The sequence below is a fragment of the Macrobrachium nipponense genome, chromosome 21, assembly GCF_015104395.2.
Source record: "Macrobrachium nipponense isolate FS-2020 chromosome 21, ASM1510439v2, whole genome shotgun sequence".
Classification (NCBI taxonomy): Eukaryota; Metazoa; Arthropoda; class Malacostraca; order Decapoda; family Palaemonidae; genus Macrobrachium; species Macrobrachium nipponense.
Window position 1 is genome coordinate 11693544 of NC_087212.1, and position 16292 is coordinate 11709835.

General features: G+C 33.4%; 1 protein-coding gene across 6 annotated transcripts in view; it reads left to right on the forward strand.

Annotated features, from left to right (window-relative positions):
- The window catches only part of LOC135197796 (vinculin-like), a 210932-nt gene that overhangs the window by 182315 nt on the left and 12325 nt on the right, over positions 1 to 16292 (forward strand). For 3 of the 6 annotated variants that reach the window (XM_064224917.1, XM_064224919.1, XM_064224922.1), the window contains 2 exons: positions 2209 to 2238; positions 9519 to 9536. The exons of 1 other annotated variant lie outside the window; for it this stretch is intronic. In XM_064224917.1, the coding sequence (XP_064080987.1) occupies positions 2209 to 2238; positions 9519 to 9536 (48 nt within the window). The remainder of the gene's footprint in view (positions 1 to 2208; positions 2239 to 9518; positions 9537 to 16292) is intronic. 2 more of the 6 variants (XM_064224918.1, XM_064224920.1) reach the window with 2 other exon arrangements.

A 16292-nucleotide genomic window follows, 5' to 3' on the forward strand; every position in this document is an offset into this window, starting at 1 on the left:
AATTCCACTACTTTTCAGTCCAAGGAGTTTGCATACTTGAAGAGTTTATGTGTGTATCTTGTTATTGTTTTGTAATGGATATTTGTTAAGCTTGACAGGGAGGGTACTCAACATTCAGACATTCACCTCAGAAACTAGCTCCTTTACATTTTGATAAAACTAGAATCACCAACTTACCTTTTCTTTTAAACTCATATCACTGTGATGCAGTCTACTTTTCATCTTCCTCAAAGTAGAAAGCATATATTAGTAATGGTGTTATTCTTCTTTTACATGAAAGTGTGGTTGTTTAACCTTGAGTGTACCTTTAATTAACATAACATTTGGTTGAACTTTTTAATGTATAACATATCAAAATGAAAATTTTTCTATTTACACAAGACCCATACTAGATATACTGTTCACAATGGATATGGATGTGGGAAGTATAGTGTATATAGTTTACAGTAATATAAGTTAGGTTTAGTCTTAGTGTGGGTATCCTTATACTATATGCAATTCTGGAAGGTAGATTAGATTTGTATCCTGCTATGCTGAAAAATGCATACTATTTCCTTATGTTATCCTGTATGATGATCATGAAATAAATAAATTTGCATCTTTAGAGCAAGGTTGAGCAGTGGTGAGAACAAAGTTCTGATGCTCATAGCCTAAGTTGAATGTCGTATTATGCATCATAGTTTTGTCGATAGCTTATAGTAAAAAAAGATATTTGTTAGTATATTAGCTATAATATACATACAGCTAAATGTATTTCAGGAATACAGACACCACCCTACTAACAAATGAGTACATTCTGGACGGCTATTTGTATCTTGTTTGTAAGATGGATACTCTACTCTTCATGCCTTTCTAAGTACAGTATGGTAGAAAGTCAACAGAGTACTGTACATTTTTTAATCGTAAAACACAATACACTGTGCATGCAGTATTTACTGTATGTACAGAATAGGCGCTCAAAACAAAATTTGAACTTACGGGCGGTAAAAGGGAGCACTCTCAACACAATTTTAATCTGTGATCCAGTATGTTTGTATACTATCGCTGAATGTGTCTAAGTTGAATGTTCGTGAGTAAGGTGGTGTCTTTATAAAATTTAGGTCAAAAGCCAAGTGACAGGACCTATGAGGTCATACAGTGCTGGCTAAATTTATTTTAAATATGAGATAATTGGTATTTGCTTTGCAACTATACAGAACTTCTTTATATACCTATGCCCTTTCAGAATTTAGAAAAGCATTTTGCAAGTGTCAGTAGTACAAAATTTACTGGTAAATGGAAAATACGATAGTAGTCATGATAAAGTATCTAGTCACTTGTTTTTATCGATTTATTAGATGAAAGTGTCACTGTTGTAATCAGTACTTTTAAAATTAAATGAAGCTTTAAGATTGCAAGAACTTTACACTCATGAAAAATATACTTCATGCCATTTAACTGCTGTATAAGAATAACAGCAGAAAATACAATGAGGGATTAGCATGTTAGGTGTATGTGTCAGTGACTTTACTCATCACACATTAGTTGCATAGGGTCTACTGTTATTTTTAGTAATTTCTCTAGTATTTGTTATTCTTCCCATTGCTTATGGATTATAACAGGGTATCTGACAAAAGATATACAAATAAATGAGAGAGCAAGTTAGTTTTACACTTACTCTTTGACTAGTAATCCCAATGTGTACACAGTAATTCTGGGTCTTTTTGATAGTAAGGGTTAAGAAAATATTTGTTAACAAGGTGTGATGAGCAATGAAGAATTTATGATGAAGACATCAAAGCTAACAAATATTCCATGTTTTGTGGTTACAGGAATGAATTGACTTTTTTGTTTGCATACTCCGGACTTTATGAAAAGGTTTCTTTTTTCTGATATTTCAGGCCTTTGTTTCATTATATCTTTATTTCTACTTGTAGAATAGGATATCATGAAATTCAAAACAAAACAGTTATAAATTATACAAACGGGGTTTAGTTTAGATTCAATTAGTTGTGTGTTCAGATCCCTTTCTAACATAGTAACATGCCATTTGTAAATAGTATTTTGATATCCACTAAAATGTGAAGTCTTTAGGTGGCGTTAGTGCTGACACTTAGTATCAGTATACTAATGATAACAATCAATTTTATAATTTTTTTACTAAGGATCTTTGTTGTATGCTTAACATATTTGTCATTTTGCTTTTTTTTTTCCTACCCCATAACACAGAGTGCTTCCCACGTCGTGAGTCGGAGATCGGTAAAGATAATGTGTTGATTTGCCTGTTATGTGGATGCCTCTCACTCATAATATATATTTCCCCCACCTGCTGTAGGTTGTTGTTAACTCCAATTGGTAATCGGGGATTCTTGTTTGGTGTAAATTTAAAGATTTCCTTGATGTTTTAGTTATTTAGGTACTTGTTCAGTAGTCAGCCAGCCATTTTGATAGCATATTTGTTCCAAGATTTATACAGCATCAAAGGAGGATTTTTGTAGATAACTGTCATTTTGGTATTTGTTGGAGTGTTTAAAAACATTAAAGAAAATACTTAATAATCTGTTTGACATTTCCCAAGCTAATAAAGAAAGTTGTAATTTCGAAGCTAATCAAGAAAGTTGTTAGTTCCTACTTGTTTTAACAAGAATCCCTGAAAAATTACCAGCATGCTAACAGCATAAATTTTATATCACTGTATTGTTCCCCTGCCATCCCAACATCTTTACTTCCCATAGACTTATTTTTTGAGTTATCACATATTATTTGAAATTGTTGATTTATTAGGGAATGCTAACTATTAACAAGTTGTGAAGGTTATTTATGCAATATACAGTACAAGTGCAAACAGTTTTTTTTCATTGAAGGTACTGCAATATGTAGTTATGTATCTAGAGCATGATATAGGTTACATTTTAAATTTATTATGGATCATGTGGTTGTTTGGATGAGGTGCAGTAGTATATGGATAAGTGCATGAACTTTTGATTTTGATTCATCGTCAAAGAGTGGAGGTTGAAGCAGAGTATTGTATGACAGTTTGAATTCAAAGAGCCTATTTTCAGGAATTTATGTTATGTCATTTAGGATTTCAGATTTAAAAAACAAAGCTCTTAGGTCTGCAGCAATTTTTAAAAATAGTTTCTTGTCCCTGCTTAGTAATGTCTTCAATTTCAGATTGACAGTATTTATGCGTGACCATTTTTAAATGCTCATCAAGTTTTGCTTTCATGTTTTGCTTTGTTTTGATAATGTTTTTTATATAACATTGTTTATGAATCAGAGAACTTAATCCTGTTAATGTGTTTGCTTCAGATTCTGGTAATTTTGTAAATCACAGCATGTGTGAAATGTTAAAATTTCGGCATAAAAAAAAGATAATGTGGTTATATGCTGAATGTAATTTTTCCAGAACTGTTTATTTTTTAGTAATTACTACTATGTATATTTACATAGTATTCAGAGCCAGAATTATTAGGTCTTTACATAATGGCTTTCTACAAAAGGACAATTTTACAGAAACTTGTGCCTGCAATGATTCTGTTGGTCCTGCTGTATTTCTAACATTATTATTTACTTTTTGCCAATAAGGGCCTTAATGAATTCTTCACGGAATAGATAATTAATTGAGGGTAATAAGGGATGAAAGGCAGCGCAAGGGGAGATGTTTCAATTAATATTTAACTTTTGCATCATCAGCTTTACTTGGTTGGAATATCTACAACATTATAGTGTTTCAAATAATTTTTTTTTTTGTATTTAATAAAAGAACTGTCATTCTTATTTACAAAACAGATGAACTATTAATTCTATTGGGCATAGCATGTGATGAAAAAATATAGAGCAAATAAAGCATTAATTTAGTACATATACATTTTCATATATGCAAGCATAACTTTCAAAAGCCTTGAGATCTGTACCGTAAAGGTATTTGAGAGCCATAGATATCCTGTGTAGTATATTTTTATGGATGAAAAGGCTATTAGGAGTTCATACAAAATGGAAACCATTACAGTTAGTTTACTCTAGCTGCTTTCCACTATTAGTAGTCTGGTTATCAGACCAATGAAACCTTTAGAAATGCCAGTTCACCTGTTGCCTTCTGTGGTATGGTCTGCCAGTCCAGAATGGAATTCAGTGACCTCATTCATTATTTATGTCACATGATTTAAAGTACGTAATCCACCACTGTGGTAACATTATTTAAGTAATAAATCACCATGGTAATTCTTTACATGATTTGATTGTCAGAGGGAGCATATGCTGTTGAGTAGTAACTTAATTTTCTTGGTTTAGACCTGTATTAGTGCATTTTATCATTTTTTTGACTGTTGTAATGACTATTATATAATGGTAACTGGTTATTTTTAAATCAATGACTGCTACATATCTCATGAGAATCATTTATCCCAGAATTGTAACTTGATTTTAAAACTTGGTTTTCCTTGAAAGTGTATTTTTTTAAGTCTGATCCCTCATGAGAGTTGTCAGATGAGGTCTTACCAACTATGGCTTTCTTGTTTTAAATCAGTTGCACAGGATACAAGACAGCAAGACCTATTCATTGTGTTTTAGGTAAACTTCCTACAGACATCTGCCTCCAGATCTTTTACAGATTCCTTCATGAAAGGTTACGTAGGCCAACTTTCTTGATTTGACAGTAAAGCCACTTGGTCTGTGGGCAGATACTCAGTCTTTCCAACTTCTGAGAGCAAAAGATGACTGTCATACCATTAAGTATTTTGTATGATCAGGTTCTTGGTGCATTTTAATGCTATTTTATAAGAACACCCACATAGGCATTATCTTTAGAGCTGTGGGTATACAAGCGTGGAGGCCGTGCAATATGATCCTGTGTATATCCTTAAAATTATCCCAAGCTAACTTACATCCTGGTGCATCCAGAAGGCAGAGATCACCAATTGATTTTGAAGAGGTATTTCAATTTAATGGTTTGCAGATAATTGCCATGAGTCTCATTCATTCCTTTTGTTAATCTCTGCAACATCGTATAACCAACTCCAGGTTTGTTGTGTGTTTTCAAATGTTTGGTTGGGAAGTGGTTACTGTTAATATAGCTCTATAATAACCAGAAGGCTTGTTCCTTTCTCTTTGATGATGTACCATTTTAAAGATACTAGAAGGTAATTTTGATTGTTCTCATTATGACTTCCTTGTAAAGGATACTTTTTTGCTAGACCTCAACCTCTTCCAAGTAAATTAATCCAATCTCCTGCATGGTTTGATGGATGTTACTTAATTAAAGGACCTTGTCCTTTTTCAGTCTTTGAAACCTTCTCTAATGGCCATTAACCGGCTGTGGAACTGCCTCTACCAGGTACTTCAACATGGCTTTGATCTATTTGTCCCGGATCTGCAGAAACAAATATTTCAAAGGAAATGGCCTTCCTAATTCTATTCCTCATTCAGATCAGGGCCTCCTCATAATTCTATGCAGATTTTTAGAGCCAAGGGTGCATCTCAAGAGTGGCTTTTGTCTTTCCACAGCAAATCAGCGTCATGTCTTTTCCAAGCAAGGGAGCTTTACTTCCGATTTGTTCAAATCATCCATTTCAGGTCAGCAGGTTAATCTTTTGAACACAACTTCAATATCGAGATTCAGTAGTCTACGTACTTGTATTGACAATATTAAGGATAATTTTGTCTCCTTGTGCAGTTTAGGTTTTGAAATCTGTAACAAAGGTTCCTTTTATGCCTGGTTCACATCTGCAGAAGATAATTAAAGGTAACCAGATCAGTGGTGGTATCATTGTCATAAGAAGCCTGTGTCATTCTCAAAGGATAAAATGTCTTCAATGACTGTGATTGTTTTTTTCATCTTGGGCATCCCAATTATTTGATGATGATGATGATGATGATGATGATGATGTTGATGTTGTTGTTGTTGTTGTTGTTGTTGTTGTTGTTGTTGTGAAAGCTTACCACAGTTGACCATGTGGTTACCACTAAGAAGGTGATTTCATGGTGGTTGATCCTGATTTTTGATATCTTTCATCATGCTCATTCTCCATTTTTTAAGCAGTATCATTAAGAAACCAGTACCTGAGGAGGCTAGGGTCTTCTTAACTTCCTTTCTATTTCTCAGGTCATAAAACTTATGCCAAGAAAGGTACAGGATAGTTTGCTTAAGTTGCTCCTCTCCTTCACTTAGCTAAGCTCTCTTTGGCAGAGTAAAGTTTTAAGTTCACCTCTCATCACCAGTAGTACAAACTGTTCAAGTGGATCTTCCCTGTTTGCAGGCAGTGCAAGGGAGCACTGATAGTTAAAGATTTGTGAATGCTGCTCTTGCTTCAATCAACAGATCATGAAAATTTTTGGATCAATTCAGCGAAGGAAATTTTGGCAGAATCTTTCAAAAAATGTTTTGCTAACTCGGATATATTTTTAAAGGAACAAGTTATTAAATAAAATTAAGATTTAATATCACAGGTAACCAAACCCTTCAGGCTAGCACTCCGCTAGCACTATGGAAATCAGTTGTTTCAACTCAGTGGTCTGGTTAAAGTAAAAAATACTAATAATAATAATAGTAATAATAATGGTAAGGAACAGTAATAATGCCTAATAATCAAGATGAAAAACAGTCTTCCTCAGTTAAAGGAAAAAGATAAGTTTTGACTGTGGTGAGTAAAGCCTAGAACATATCTAGACAAATTTTATGCAGTTTTACCAAACAGTAACAGTTAAAAACCAAGTTAATATGGTGTATAGGACTGATGTGTAAAATTACCAGGAGACATGCAAAGACAAGAAATCAGAATTTGTAGAAAAGGCAAGCAGGTTTTGTGGCATCCGTACAGTAAAACACTAGCACAGTACAATTTAAGCACTTTGAGAATATATTTCAGTGTTTTAAAACTGTATGAGCAACTTTAATTGGATGCAGTACATGTGTTTTAAAACTGTATGAGCAATTTTAATTGGATGCAGTACATATAGTTTTAAATGTCTGTTTCTTCTTTGATACCACCTATCCATCAGCTTCATACAGTAGTAGCTCTTAATATACTTGGATTCTTTCTTTCATACTGTTCTGGTAGAAGAATATTATGAGTAACATAATGGTATTAACAAAAAGATGTAGGTATTTATTTTGTCCGTATTCATTCAAGAAAATTCTAGTGTTACAATATACTGTATAAAATTTTGTGGTGTAAATTTAGTCATTTTAACAACTGGTATGTATGAAAGAGTGTCAAATAGCTGGATAAAAGTTTGGTGGAAAATATTACGTATATGGTATCGTAAATCCAAAGGATGAAAGATAGATGTGACTGAATACATTGTGAAAAATTTTTGAGCTCTTTTAGTTATATGGCTCAGATTACTGATTATGTATTACCATTGTACGGTATTGCCAATATAGCTTTAAAGGGCCAGTTAGTTTATATTTGAATTTGCTGTATAGATGGAGAAAAATAAAGTTCTTTAAATGTTTCTTAACAAAAGAGTCCTTTATTATTTTATGTAAGCATAAAGTATTTTTAATTTTTCCCTTTTTTTATTTATGTATATAAACTAGTACACTACCTTATTTCCTGGTATAAATGATTTAGCTTCCTTTGGTAGTTGGGTGTTCAACCAATATCACCCAATGTCATTTGCAGTTATATTAAAAAATAACTTTAACCAAACTATTTCATTTGCAATGTGCACACACATCCACTTGCATGGGTGACTGTGCATACAGATATGCACAATCCTTATGTGTGGGTTGTAATGTTTAACGTAACGTCATCCTCGTGTCTTGTCTGTTGTTGTTATAAAGCATAAATGTAGTTTGTGATGTATTTTTCATCATCTGTTTCATGTTAACCATATGGAGAGTGTAATTCAACTTTTATTGACAGCACTGACGGAGTGGTTTTCTCTAATCAGAAGGGTGCTTTTAGTGTTTCTTATAATCTAATATATTTACAATATTTTCCATCTTGAAGGTTACAAAGGAGAGTATACTTAACTATATTCCATTACAGTAGTAAATGATTACATTTGAAAATAGCCTGGTACTTCTTGAGATAGGAGGATGCCTGAATTTGGTGATGATCTGTTTGATTGAAAAGAAATTTATTCATTCACACATTACTGCAGTTTTGTGACACCTACTTAGTAATGAAGAGATAATTATGGGTTAATATTGTTTTTTCACTATGAATTGTCTTATAATTTTTTTAATCCTGTCTGACTTCATGCCTCAAAATTGTGTGATATTTTTCAGCAAAATTATGGTTGTATTATGTAGATGCTTGAATACATTCATACATACTGTACAGATGTTTAGAAAGAATATTAAATTCTAGGAAAAGTTTACAGTAGACATTAGGTTGATGGAACAGTACTACAGGTATTTCTTAAAATTAGGGCATTAATAGCACTAGATGCTTTCACTAGGGTACTGTATGTATGGACACAAACTATGATGGTGGGAATTACTCTTGATCATTTACTGTACGGGCATTTACGTAAATACATTATTAAATTTTGTCACTTTTCTTTTCCATCAATTATTTTGCAGATCATTTCTTTTGATGATGAAATGAAGCCTCAATAAGGTACTGTAGTTGAATTTGAATAGAGTTAGAATTCCAGCTGACAGTAAGACTTACTCTTCTATAACAGTGTTCATTGGAAATGATTTTTGTTAACATAGCAGTTCTTGCAGTATGGCAAGAGTTGTTGCCTATTATGTTCAGCGCTGGGAAAAGCAATCGCCTAATGGCTGATACCTATATCGAAGAAAAATTAAGAAAAATAAAGTACTATACTGCTTCTTTTCAAAATTTATTCTCTCTGATCAAGGTAGTTAAATCACTATAACAAAATTGATCCAAATACATATTGGGTATCCGAGTTGTTAAATATTTTTCTTTTCAGTCTTTTAGTTTATTTAGAAAATATGTTGTCACATTACATGAAATATATAATAGTAATATGGTTATGGTGTCACATTACATGAAATATATAATAGTAATATGGTTATGGTGAGATTATATATCTACGTGTATATGTTTTGATGCCATTCCGTTGATAGGATTTTGCTTCTCACATGGGAAGATATATTTTTGGTTAGGGGTAACAGTTATAGAATTAATATCAAAAACAGTTTCAAAAAATGTGTTGCCACTCATGGCAGCCTTGTTTTTTTATTTTGTATAAGTTGTTTGAGCTACTTCAGTTGACAAATAGGTAAATGGAACAAAGTAGCTTCTTACTATAATAACTTTTGAAGTATGATCTGCTCACTTATAATATTATATATACATAGAGGCTCTGATCGTATCTCTGCACTGAATATAATCAAAGGATTTGACTGATGAATTTTGTTAGATTTTTAGAATCTCTTAGTTACTGTAGTGGCATTTCGATGTTGTGAATTGAGCTCAGTACTAAGTGAAGACTTTAAGTTCTTCATATTCTATTATTCAAAGTAGGCTTTTATTTTCATTTATACAATCACAATGATGATGATTTATTGCTCACACTTTTTGTCCTTTCTCCTGCATGCGTGGTGATCCTTTCAGAGTTCATGATTGGGTCTAGTAAGTATGATTGTTAAAGCTTGTAGTGGTGTTAATTAGTTCAATACTTACTGTATTATTTTGTATTTTATTTTATTAATAATAATTTGAAAAACATAATGATTGCTTGACTCTAATAGCATGACATTAGTGTTTTATAGTGTGTTGTGTTTAGTTTTGGAAATTGATGTTTACCAAATTGTTAAGAGACACATGATAGCATAAGTAAGTTTAATTATACTTACGGAAGGTACAGAAAATTTCAAAATGGATTTTGTAGATTTTCAATGTATTAAAAAGTTTGGAGTGTGTATGTTGTTTTAGGTTTCATAACTTAATTATGATTCTTATGAAATTACATATTCAGTGCTATATGGTAAGTCCTTTTTTATTCTTCCATTACAATTCTAATTGTCTTCTGAAAAAGTAGGTTTTAACTAGTTTTGTGGAAAAATGGATTCCTTGTGAGATGTATCTGTTATGTGTAATGTTTGCAGGTGCATGGCAAGGTAAAAAAAAAAGGTCCATATAGGATTTTTAGCTTGCACACATTCATTTTACCTGTGACTGGGTACTATAGCATTGTGAACATTACCCTTATTAATCGTGAAAAACCCATAATATATGCATATGTTGTACTCATTTAGTATAGACCAGATCATGTTTGTCCTCTCATTTAGTTTATAGATTTATTTAGTGTAAAAATTTCTCATGAACTTGCACTTGGGATTTTGTTGTTTTTCTCTTGAGATACGTATAGTAAAAAAAGCAATACTTTATTTATTTATTTTTTTAAACATTGCCAGCTTCACAAAAATTTTAAATTTATTACATATATGTTCATATGTGGAACAAACCTTCGGTCTCAACAATAGGATGATTCTTCTAGTGCTAAGCACTAAAAGAATTATCCTTTTGTTAAGACCGACGGTTTGTTAGCTATGAAAAATACAAATTGATAAAAATTTGCCATTTTTATTTAATGGTTAAGAATGCCATTTTGATAGCTGAAATGGGTTATTGACAATACTGCAGATGGTGAAAGTGTTGGCAGGCAGAAATTTAAGACTGAGATTAGAATTATCTCAGGAATAAGCTAAGGGAAAGGGAAGCATGCAGCAGCACCCTGTTCCAGACAGGCCTTACTTAAATTTTGTGCTTTCAGTGTTGGGAATAAAAGGGGCACCATCCTTTGGCTTGTCATTGACCAGTGTTTGAGGCATGTAAGAGAAGCGACTTCGTCAGTGTTAGTAGGACTGCATGGGAACTTCCCATGTTAGAACCAACAGAGAGTAACTCCTGTGTGTTCTTGAGGATAATTGTATATAGAATAACTGAAACCTCATGAAGTGACATGGAATATCAGTTACTTTCAAGCTTTAATTAAGTGAGAATAGTATTCAGTAATAATGTATAGTAGTCAACTGTTAAGTGAGAAGTAGAGATTAGCAGTTAGATATATAATAAGTGGAATAAGAAAAACTCTCAGGAGTTTTTTACATTATAGTTGAACATTTTTTAAAACACTAATGCGGAACAGTGGCAGGAGTGGATTGAAAGAAACTAACAACCTAGTCACGTGATGAAGGCACGAAGTGGTTTGATCAAATTTCCTAATAATAGATCATAAGGGGGTGCCTAACATGATTTCATCTGCTAGGGTACATGATACTGCCAAAGTATGTTTGGCACTAGTAATTTGATGATAAATAATGAACTAGTCGTTCCATTGTTATTATAATTAAGGGTTGTTTGAGGGAAATTCCTATTTGTTTAGTCATGAAAAAAACATTAAATGGTACATATAATAAAATCACTTATGTATTTAGCCAGTCCAAACCTAAAAGAAAAGTACATTATGTATGTATGATGTCAGTAATTTTATCAGTTTGTTGAAACTTGCAAATAAGTGACTTGAACTAAAATATCAGAGTATTCAGAATTTTTCAGTTCTTCCAAGTAGTATTGTTTCTAAGACTATAAAGTGTAAAATTATTCAGCATGCACTATTATTTGGTATCTTTGGCCACAGTGACCACATTAGCAAATGAATTGAACTCCAAAAGTTCATGTTTGAATACGTAATTATGTTGCTTTTACAATATTCGGTAAAAAAATAATAAAATAATGAAATATATTTATGCAAACAGTATTGAATGTGATATTGCAACTACAAAGAAATTTTTAAAAATCCATCTTATGGCTAAACATAGTCCAAAATTACTACCCCCTCAACATAAGGTTCTTCCTCTTTTCTGGCAGTATCCATTGGTCCTGTTAAACTATTTTTATAATAAAAAATATCTGGCAGTACCTCCCTCCTGATTAGTGTCTTCAGATTAAAGAAGGCAGATAGGCTGTCCCAACTGTTGGAACAAATACAAAATTGTGAAAGTAATTTGTATTTGCCCCATATATACAAACCTTAACCTTTCTAACTGGAGGAAACCCTTCTCTCCTACCTGCTCCTTCTACCAGTGGAGCATATCTTGTGACCAAAAGTCCAGGGGGGAAAGTCGGGTGAAGGGCCATATCTATTCCCCACCTTTGTGGGTATTTTCCTTGTTACATGTAGTTAGTGCACAGGCTGTGTCCAGCACATGCATGAACGATATCCTCCAGATATGAAAGGCTAAGGGGGAACATAACTTGCATGTTCGTGATGGTAAAAAAATGGTTACACATACATATATACGTACCTATTTATTGTGTATAACAAAATTAATATCTCATCATGAATTATGGTAAGTAGCTGTTCTTTGATTTCAGCATTTTTTTTTTTTTTTTTTTTGTGTATTGTAATAATTTTGTGTGGTAAAAGAATTTAGGCCAATTCTGGAGGTTGTGTATATGCTTTACCTTTCAAAGGCATTTAAAGCATATTATAAGATACATCTCACAGGAAACCATATTTTCTATATTTTAATGTAAGTTTTCACAAAACTAATGAACTTAAGTTGCATAAGTCAAGATAATGTGTATACTTTACAATGTAAAGATGATTGGAAGCTTGAGTCCAGCTTTTAAGTCTGTATTGAGACACAGCACCTTAGACTAGGTCTGAATAACTGCTACTGGCATTCATAGTTTCTTTTTCAGGTGTTTTTGAGTGATTTTTTTTAATAAAGTGTAACAAGGAATATGACCATTGACAGAATTATATCTCTAAGAAATAGTTCTCATGCAATCAAAATTTTTATGATTTTAAAGAACCTCATAGTAAAAAAAAAATGTATAGCAGGTTTTATGCCTGTATGAGATAATTGACTTTAAAATTAAGCTTTGCATTCAAATACCCACAAACTACATTTATTTGTAACATTTCAGTTTCATTCCAGAAATACTGTTCAAAATGCCTGGCGCAAGTTCTTTTAGAAAGATTTTTTTTTCTTCTTTTTCATGGCCCATAGTATTGCACGTCAGTCAGTAGAGGGATCCCTGTAGTAGAGATTTTCTGCATTGGTCAGGTTTCTTTTTACAAAATAGTGGAATGGTTGAATTCTCCTTAGATTTATGTGACATCAATTTTAACTAAATGTTCTGGTGAAAGAACACTGAAAATTTCATGAAAAAAAACCTTTGCTTTTCTAGAGCTACAACCATGGTATTACTTATGACTGAGTGACTTTAAGTTATTAAAGAATTTATTGACACAGTTTTAAAGCTTCTGTTGAGATGGGTAAAATGTGTTTAACTCTTATTTATCTTTAAGGTTCCTTATTTTGAATTTCTCCAATTGTGTATGTTTTACTCCACAGTTGGTGTGATTGTTTTTTTTTTTTCATAAAATAGTGTTTAAGGTTAGTAATAGAAAATAAGTGTTATAAGAATAAGATTTATCCCCATATAAAGTACAATTGGTCACACAATAACATATTGTTCATTTCTGTTCCATATATAATTCTTTCACTTTGTATTTGATAACACCTGATACAGTAACGTCAAATCATAAAACTTCAAATTCTTTTGTGCAAGTTAGTAGCCATTGCTTCATTATAACTCATAAAAATGTTAGCAAAGGTAGCTGATATGTGGTTACCCATAGACAGACCTTGAAATGTTCAAGGAGTACCTGTGAATAGAGATAAAGAAATTGTTTATAGCTAACAAGTTCAGTAGGTCCACAGACTCTTTCTTTGATAGATTTCAAAATGAGTGAGGCCTAACTTTTTCGTACGCAGAGTCAGTAATTATTTTGATGTTTCTTAAACAGGGATATTGGTATAGAGAAAGTTTATGTCAAAGCTAGTCATGAATATTTCTGGTAGCCTGAAATTAAATAATTCTATAGAGCTTTTTGATTTAGATGCAATGGAACCTGTTAGTCAATATTGGTGGTTTATCCAATTTTAGATATTCTGTAATATGATTTGTAATTTACTTGCAATATAGCCTGAACAATCTAGCCTCAGGTTAATGCAAATACCGGTTATGTATATATTCCAAGTGGTGTACGTAAACACCAGTTTTGTTTTCTGCCAAAGTCACCTCCAGTCTACTCATATTTGGCTCTAGTAAGGTAATGGTTTGTACCTATATGCAGATACAGGAAAAGTTTGATTATTTTTCTTTTGGAATACACTTGTCATTCTGTTATTTCATAGAATACACTTAATCATTCAACATATTCTCACCTCAGCTGGTGCGCTTTCCACTTTTAAACAAAGAATAAACCAAATATCACAAAAAATTTCTTTAAAAATTTTATTTTAAAATATTTCTCTCAAACTTGTTGAGTGCGTATTTGTTCTTATGGGGGTACAACCATCACCTTTCATATATCTAGTATCCTTCAGTGCAAGCTAAAGCAACTGTTGTATCTCGGTAAACAAGGTAGTTAAAATGATGGGATTTTGGGGGGGAGAGAGGGGGTTACCTATGATCTAAATTCCATTCTTTCTTTAGCTACCTTTGCGATTGCTAAGTTACTGATCAGTAACAGTGATTGTTTTTACCTCATACCTTGCTCTGCATTGTGCAATTACTGTTTGTTTGTTTGTGTCTCTTCTCCCTGTTTTTCTCAGTTACAGAGGATAAATAGGACCAATGCTGGTATGGAAGTTATGGGCTGCCATGTAAGTTTCGTGCCTCCCCATATTGGTAGACCCACATTTTGTCATAATTGTGGAGGAAGGGAACAGTGGGAGAAATCTAGCAAGAGGAGGATGAGGAGGAAGCCTGAGAGGAGGTTTCATTGGGTTCTTCAGAAGGTATCACTCAATTGAAAATGATGCAGAATCCTCCCAGAATCTTCTTGCCTCCAGCTACCATTCCCCTTGTCTAGGAGGGATATGACACCACTAACATTCTGTTCATCCCTCATCTGAAGATTATGAAGCAAGAGGATTATTCACTTTTGATTATCTTGTAAAATGTTGCCATCTTTGAATATCCAGGGTAGTTCATCACTTGCTTCATTCCTGCATTTATTAGCTGATGTTTCTTCTCTATTATACCTTTGGTCTGGGGCTGCAGAATTCTGGAGTATGCTTTTTGGGGCATGAAGCTTAACCTGTCTAGAACTCAAAGTATGATAGTTGATTCTGAACACTTTTGCCTTTGCGTCCCAATTTACAGTTACTTACAGTTTCAGAAGTAATTAGTATTTGATAATAAATTGATCTATGCGAAGCAGATATCTAATATTACCTTCTCTGTTTCTCAGAAAGTTGGTACAGTATCTTACAGAAATTTTAGAATGTTTTGGGATGAATCTATTCTATCCAAGTGTTTAAACTCTTTCCTTCCATGTTTGGAGTACGTACTACTGTTCTCGAGTTTGGCATCCTTTTGTTAACTCAAGTTTATCTTGCTAACTCTTAAATGTTGATGTGTGGCATAGACATAAAGTGAGTTCACTATGTTTGTTGCATAAAATGTACTACAAGAACAAACTTTCTCTGCACACTTCTTTACCTAACCTAATAATTGTTCATACACGAAACAAACCTTCGGTCTTAACATTAGGATTTACTAGCGCCAAGCTGGAAACCGGTAGAATTAAAATTACACTTGTGAGATCCAGGGACTAATGGCATCTATACCAGGTCACGGGGCATGTATACCCAGAATGCCCACGGCTACCTGTGACCCATCAGTTATTTTCCTACCGCCTTTAAGATAAGACGTGTTACTGTCTATCTCATTTAAAGCCGGTTTTTCAGTTTGCCCGTTCTTTATCCATTTCATTTTTTATTTTTCATTCCTTTTCTTTCTCCAAGTGTGATCAGTGTGTGGTAAGAGTGTATACGTGGTATGATGGAGAATTTTGCCTCAACATCGGGATCGTCTACCGTTTCGAAGAGGAGACAAAGGAAATGCCCAGGAGTCAGTGGCTTTCCATGTTCTGGGTTCCTAACTTCGGTGTCGACGGATCCTCATCCAGCGTGTGGTGGGTGCAGGGAAAACGTATGTTCGGTTACTAATCCGTGTTCTGTTTGTCGCGGTTGGTCGGTGGAACAGTGGAAGAAGTTCTATGGGAAAAGCCAATCAAAAACAAAAGGAAGGGGGGTGACGCCATCTTTGGATGACCAAACCTTACCGGCTTCTTTTGTATCGGTAATAAACCAGGCTGCTCCATATGTTTCTCCACCTGCTTTTGAATTGTCTCATACCCCTTCGGTTTCTCCTAGCGGTTCTGTGTCGGAAACGTCAGGGGGGGCCTTGGGTAATTTTATGAATAATTTGCACTCTCCTTTGTTCCCAGCAAGTAGAGGGGGAGATCCGCCATCTTTGTTCCAGGCTCCTGCTACTCAAGCGCATAGGTTAGATGGTACG